Raw genomic sequence first — 7,671 nt, forward strand, 5'->3', positions numbered from 1 at the left:
TTCTAACAGTTAGGACCCTCAGCTGCAGGTCTGTTGGAGTTTACTTGAGGTCCACTCCAGACCCTGTTTGCCTGGGTATCAGCAACGGAGGCTGCAGAAGATAGAATATTGCTGAACAGCGAATGTTGCTGTCTGATTCTTGCTCTGGAAGCTTTGTCTCAGGGTGTACCCAGCCGTGAGAGGTGTGATGTGTCGGTCTGCACCTCAGTTGAAAATGCAGAAATCACCTGTCTTCTGTGTCACTCACGCTGGGAGCTGGAGGCTGGAGCTGCTCCTATTCGGCTATCTTGGGTGCCACCCCTCCTAGGTCACGGTTTTCTCTATTTATAGAGTGAAGGTAATAATCCTGACCTACCTAGTTCAAAGGGTGGTGGTAAAAAGAGAATGTCAGTGATTACCCCTGGGAAACTAGAAAGCATGATCTGGATATCAGGCTGCCTTAATCAGATAGCATCATATGCTAAGAACAGAAGTCCACTTATATTAGCTCAGAATAAAGGGGATTCACTGAATGGATATGTGCGGTTTTAAGGGAATTTAAGCATAAGCAGGTCTTGAGGGCCTAGAGCCAGAAATCAGAAAATGAGGAACACAGGTTACTTATTCCTATTTAAATGCATAGTTTACTATCTTTCCTCCTCCTTTCTTATTGAATTCATTCTTCTTTGCTGTGGGAACTGGCTTGCTTTGCTTCAACGTGAATGTTATAAAAGAAATGGTGAGTCCAACCCTAGATTGATATGAGTTCTTAACTCTCTTAGCTCTAGCTCTTTTGTTGCAATTCCAAATTTCTGGGAAAGATTGACCTGGTGTGTATCAGATGTTTGCCTCTGGATAGTCAGCTGTGGCCAAGGGGGCTGGTCACATGTACAAATCTGGCCACCCTAAGACTGACATCCTAAGGTGTCTTCCGCTAATTAACTCTTGTTAATTTTGTGAAACTTCATTGGTTTATGGAATTTAAGGGAGTCGAGAGTTAGCTAGCCGGCACATTCAGTCCCTAGAGAATGTTCCCGTTGAGCCTAATGCAGAGAAGTTGCTTGCATCCTGCTCTCTTAGACACTTTCCTTTGGTTGGTTTCAAAGAGTGAGATATAGAGAAAACTAGCCATGGCTGGAGGAAGAGGAGGTGATGTAATTTTGTAATTGATGATCCTTCCTATGGCCAGATGGAGGATACAGTCCTCATTTCAACAGAGAAAAGTCATCTGGCCTGGCATGGTGGTTCATGCCTGTAATCCCAGCACTTCGGGAGGCTGAGGCAGGCAGATTGCCTGAGCCCAGGAGTTTGAGACCAGCATGGGCAACATGACAAAACTGTCTCTACAAAAAATTAGCTGGGTGTAGTGGTGCATGCCTATAGTCCCAGCTACCTGGGAGACTGAGATGGGAGGATCACCGGAGCTCTGGAGGTCGAGGCTGCAGTGAGCTGTGATCATGCCACTGTGCTCCATCCTGGGTGACAGAGTAAGACCCTGACTAAAGAAAAAGTCATCCAGTTTTAGTCTTCTTCAGTTTGACTTGCTTCTATTAGTGTAACCTGGTTTAATTTTGCTAAGAAAACAAAAATGTTGATGCAATATAGGTTTTGGAATGTTTCACAGCAAAATAATACAACTAATCTCAGAAGAATGTTTGTTAATTATATTCTGTTTATTCCCTATCTACTTCCAAAAGGATTTAAGGAATTTTGTAAAGGCCCAACGTGTAAACAATAAAATACAAAAGTCAAGTAGCTAAAAGAGGAAAATTGTATTTAAAAATCCTGGCTGATAATTTATCAATATCTATTTGTGAAAAAAAATAAAGCTAGATTTCTAACTTAAATGATTCATCTAAATAAATTCCAAATATAATAAATAGTTACATATGACTGCTAATCTATAAAGGAACTAGGAAAATACATTTAAGTATTTATCTGTTCTCAGAGCAGAGTGGGAAAGCATTTCTAAGCCCATTAATAAAGAAAGAAACCTTAAGGGGAAATATTAATAGAGCTGACTGCATGAAAATGTAAAACTTTTGACTTTACAAAGTACTAAAACAAAATGAAATGGGGAAAATATTTCCAACAAAATGACGAAGAGTTGATAATTTCTCTATGACGTTTAATAGTTTCATCTGATGAAAATAATAAAAGACAAAATGCCAATGGATAAAGGACATAAAACAAGAAATTTTGTAGAATTAATACAAAATTTGAAGAATTAATTAATACATGAAAAGATATTAAACAATAAAAAGAAAATGCAAGCTGGGCATGGTGGCTCACACCTCTAATCCCAACACTTTGGGAGGCTGAGATGGGTGAATCACCTGAGGTCAGGAATTTGAGACCAGCCTGGCCAACATGGTGAAAACCCATCTCTATTAAAAATGCAAAAACAAATTAGCCAGGCATGGTGGCAGGAGCCTGTAATCCCAGCCACTCGAGTGGCTGAGATAGGAGAATCACTTGAACCTGGGAGGTCCAGCCTAGGTGACAAAGCAAGACTGTATCTCAAAAAGAAAATGCAAATGAAAACAATGAAGTTATATTTTATACTTCTGATTGGGAAATAAAACTAGAAAATTATAGTGGAGGGCAATTTTGCAATATTTTGACTAGTCTATAAAATGTGTATAACCTTGTATGCAGAACTTTATTTCCAGAAAGAGTTCCTTGGTAAATAATCAAGATTTGTGTGAAGATTTAGATACAAAAGATCTATGTTATTTATTCTTTTTTTGAGTAGAAACTATTTTCCAAAGTTTTAGAATGAATATTTATTACTTTCATAATAAAATATAAAATACTTTTGGTGTGTGTGCATTTGGTTTCTTTCTTTCTTTCTTTTTTTTTTTTTGCGACAGAGCAAGACTCAGGCTGGAGTGCAGTGGCACAGTCTTGGCTCACTGCAACCTCCACCTCCCAGGTTCAAGCAGTCTCCTGCCTCAGCCTCGTGAGTAGCTGGGACTATAGGCATGCGCCACCACACCCAGCTAATTCTTGTATTTTTCATAGAGACAGGGTTTCACTGTTTTGGCCAAGCTGTTCTGGAACTCCTGGCCTCAGGTGATCCGCCCGCCTCAGCCACCCAAAGTGCTGGGATTACAGACGTAAGCCACCGTGCCTGGCGGCTATATTGCTTTTTTGTATCTGTTTTCTTTAATTATGAAGTTTGACATATCAAAAGTAGATTTTTGATGAATAAAGTAACACTTTTCTCAACTAGTATCTTGCTGTGGAAATACTGTTGGGCAGAATCAGTAATTTGGTAAAAAGATCAATGAGTCATCAATATTTGTACAAACACTTTTTATTATGAGAGCAACTGAAGGAATTTACTTAGAATTTATTTGCTTTTGTTGTAGACAGAATTTGAACAAGCTGTGTTTTCTGCCATCCATCCTACAGCCAGTTGAAGGCAGGTACTTGGTACCAGTGAAGATATGGGAGGGAGCCTGACAGGGGAGGAAAGACAGATGAATTAAAAACCACAATGACAGGGAATTAGGTGACTCCCAGATAGAGGCAAGTGGGGTGTGGTCTTACGAGATTCTGGTTAACTTATTTCACCTTCTGTTGGCCTCTCTCACTGGGTGATGTGCATGTGGCCTTTTCCCTCTGTCCCCAGGACTGCCCTCCAGATGCAGAAGATTTCAGAGCCCAGCAGTGCTCAGCCTACAATGATGTCCAGTATCAGGGGCATTATTATGAATGGCTTCCACAATATAATGATCCTGGTGCGCCGTGTGCACTCAGGTGTCATGCACGAGGACAAAACTTGGTGGTGGAGCTGGCACCTAAGGTACTGGATGGAACTCGTTGCAACACGGACTCCTTGGACATGTGTATCAGTGGCATCTGTCAGGTAAGCACACTTTCCTCCCGAGCCCCTGCTTCGGGGATGTGCTACGCCTACTGTCAATAAACAGAACCCTTTTCTTCTGTACTTTTGTTCATGCAGATGAAAATATTGCAATTGGCCATGTACAGTGGCTTACACCTATAATCCCAGTTTTGTATTTTTGTACACCAAATACAAATACAAATTATATTTGTATCCCAATTTTGTATTTTTAGTACAGATGAGGTTTCATCATGTTGGCCAGGCTGATCTTGAACTCCTGACCTCAGGTGATTCACCTGCCTCAGCCTCTCAAAGTGCTGGGATTACAGGCATGAGCCACCGCGCCTGGCTATAGATTAGTGATTCTCTAACTTTAATATGCATCAGAATCACCTGGAGGGCTTGTGATAACAGAATGTTGTGCTCATCTCCCAGAGTTTGTGATTCAGTAGGTAAGGGATGGGGCCCAAAGATCTGCATTTCTAACAAGTTCCCTGGAGATACTGAAGCTGTGGGTCTGGGGAATACACTTTGAGAACCACTGTTTTGGAAGAGTAATACTGGAGAGTCTCTTATTAAATTAAGCTTTCTTATTAAAATTAATTCATTGTTTTGGATCTTTGGGAATAATGATTTATTTACTGAAAAACTAACATGAATGCATTCCAGCAGATTTTTCAGAGTGGTCTCTGCAGAGCTATCACAAGTGTGACTGAGACATAAACCTCAGTGGCTTGTAATGAGTGTAAGGATTCAAGACACTTTAGGCCAGGTGTGGTGGCTCACCCTGTAATCCCAGCACTTTGGGAAGCCAAGGTGGGTGGATCACTTAAGGTCAGGAGATCAAGACCAGCCTGGTAACATGGTGAAACCCCATCTCCACTATAAATACAAAAATTAGCTGGATGTGATGGTGTGTGCCTGTAATCCGAGCTACTAGGGAGGCTGAGGCTGGAGAATCACTTGAACCCAGGAGGTGGAGGTTGCAGTGAGCCAAGATCGCCACTGCATTCCAGCCTGGGTGACAGAGCAAGACTGTCTCAAAAGGAAAAAATAAAAAATAAAAAAGACACTATGACAGGTTGTGAGGCGGGGATGGCAGGGAAATTATAGGATTCTGCATCTATTCTTTTGACTTCTGAAAAATGTTTTTTAAAAATAATGAATGTGTCTAGTATTTCACCTACTCTGTTGTGCTCATAACAAAAACAGTAGTAACAACAGCAGACAAGCAACCTGACCACCTGCTAAGTGTGAAGCACTACCAGGAGTTTCAGACTTAAAGTGCTCAAAGGTGAACCTTCATCCTGCTTTTCAAACTAGCTTCAACTTTGTTCATTCCTTTATCTAAAAAATGGCTTCTAGTTGCTCATCCCAAAACTTTGACATCATTCTTGCTTTTATTTCAACCTGCACATTTGATCCATTGCCACGTCCTGTCAATTTTCCCTCCAAAGATTACTTTTAATTTAGCACGTCTTGCCATCTTTACTGCCTTTCTTGTAGCCTAAGTCCTTATTAGCTAATCTAAACTGCATTAACAGCTTTCTGTTCCGTTCTCCCAGCTCCCACTATGATTCCCTCCAGTTTGTTATTCACACAGCAGCCAAAGTGATTATGTTAAAAGGTGATCAGAGCTTGTCATTCTTGCATTCCCCAAAGCCCCTCAATGGCTTGTCCTTGCATTAATGATGAAATTGAGGATTCTTGTCAGTCTCCTGTAGGCTCTTCCTGCACTATCCACCTCCCTGCCCTTTTAAAACAGACTCAATTTCTTTCTCTCTCTCTTTTTTTTAAGAGGGGGTCTCACCCTGTCACCCAGGCTGTAATACAGCAACATGATCATGCCTCATTGCAGATTCATCCTCCTGGGCTCAAGCAATCCTTCTGCCTCAGCCTCCTATGTAGCTGGGACTGCAGGCATGTGCCATCATGCTCAGCTAATTTTTTGTTTGTTTGATTTCTGTAGAGATGGGGTTCTCACTATGTTGCTCAGGCTGGCCTTGAACCTCCCAAAATACTGGCATTACAGGCATGAGCCACCATACCTGGCCTGACTCAATTTTTAGAGCAATTTTAGATTCACAGCAAAATTTAGTGGAAGGTGGAATTTTCCCATAGGACCCCTTTGCTTCCTTATATGCACTGCCACCCCTGCTATCAACATTCCCCACTAAAGTGATACAGTTACTACATTCGATGAACCTACATGGACACATCATAATCACCCAAAGTTCATAGTTTACATTAGGTCTCACTCTTGGTGTTGTAAATTCTGAGTTTGGACAAATGTATGACAGGTATCCACTATTATAGTATAATGCAGAGTAGTTTCACTGACCTAAAAATCCTCCATGCTTTTCTTTTTCATCCCTCTCTCCTCGCTAACCCCTGGCAACCATGGATCTTTTTACTGTCTCCATGGTTTTGCCTTTTCCGGAATATTATAGAGTTGGAATCATATAGTATGGAGCCTTTTCGGATTGGCTTCTTTCATGTGGTAATATATTACACATTTCAGTTTCCTCATTGTCTTTTCATGACTTGATAGCTCATTTCTTTTTTTTTTTTTTCATTTAAAAAATTTAACAGAAAAATTAAATTAATGGAATGTTTCACAAATTTGCGTGTCCTCCTGGCACAGGGGGCATGCTAATCATCTCTGTATCATTCCAATTTTAGTATATGTGCTGCCGAAGCGAGCACAGTAGCTCATTTCCTTTAACACTGAATAATATTCCATCGTCTGGATGTACTGCAGTTTATTTATCCATTCACCTACTGAAGGACACTTTGGTTGCTTTCTACTTTTGGCAAAAGGTCAAAGCTTACCATGTAATTCTTCCATTTTATAAACAGTCTATTGTTGCCCTTTATTGCCATCAGTTAAGTTTTGGGCTCTTTGACCAAATGATAATAGTAATCCTTCTCAGTGGGATTATGCTTTTGTTTTCCGAGTTCTTGACCATGATCATGCATTGCTTTTATAATTAAAATGAATCGTTATTAAAAGCAATTTAGGTTGGGTGCATTGGCTTCTGCCTATAATCACAACACTTTGGGAGGCCAAGAGAGGAGGATTCCTTGAGCCTAGGAGTTCGAGACCAGCCTGGGCAACATGGGGAAACCTTGTTTCTACAAAAACTTTTTAAGAATTAGCTGGGTGTGGTGGCCCAAGCCTATGGTCCTAGCTACTTGCTACTCAGGAACCTGAGGCAAGAGACTGGCTTGAGTCCAGGTGGTCGAGGCAGCACTGAGCTATGATTGCACTACTGTACTCCAGCCTATGATAGGGCGAGATCCTGTTTCTAAAAAATAAAAATATAAATATAAATAAATAAAAGAAATTTAGTCTGGGCTCAAGGAGTGCACTCTGGATAAGGTGATGTTTGGACAGTGAGGTTTTGAAAATTTGAGTAAACGTTAGATAAACTAAGGTGAGGGAGAATGGCAAGCAGAAGGGACAGGAATGTAACAGCAGGTACAGATGTGTTTAAGGGTCCAGGAGTGCATTCTGGAGAGTTGAGGTTAGAATACCCATGGAATAGTGCTAGGAGATGAGACTACCAGTGGAGGTGGAAACCAATTGTTAACTTATTCTGAAAGTTGAGAGAGGAGCTGTTTCATAATTTTATAAAGAATTTTGGCTTGTCTTTAGAAAGGTCATTTCAGTGGCAAAGTGGCAGGTTATTTGCAGAGGACAGGGATCTAGCCAAACAATAGAAGGTCAAGTATGGGATAACAAGAACTTAAAATACGGCAAGAGGTAGGATGAATTAAGTGGAGACAAATTCTAAAGGTTAAGGATGCATTTTTTTTTTTTTTTTTTTTTTTTTTTT

General features: G+C 40.6%; 1 protein-coding gene across 1 annotated transcript in view; it reads left to right on the forward strand.

Annotated features, from left to right (window-relative positions):
• Positions 1-3,619: 3,619 nt before the first annotated feature.
• ADAMTSL3 (ADAMTS like 3) overlaps positions 3,620-7,671 on the forward strand; it is a 224,014-nt gene continuing 219,962 nt past the window's right edge. The window contains exon 1 of the mRNA XM_017872132.1: positions 3,620-3,853. Coding sequence (XP_017727621.1) covers positions 3,830-3,853 — 24 coding nt within the window. The 5' untranslated portion in view covers positions 3,620-3,829. The remainder of the gene's footprint in view (positions 3,854-7,671) is intronic.

This window comes from Rhinopithecus bieti, unplaced genomic scaffold (assembly GCF_001698545.2).
Source record: "Rhinopithecus bieti isolate Rb0 unplaced genomic scaffold, ASM169854v2 scaffold_7045, whole genome shotgun sequence".
Classification (NCBI taxonomy): domain Eukaryota; kingdom Metazoa; phylum Chordata; class Mammalia; order Primates; family Cercopithecidae; genus Rhinopithecus; species Rhinopithecus bieti.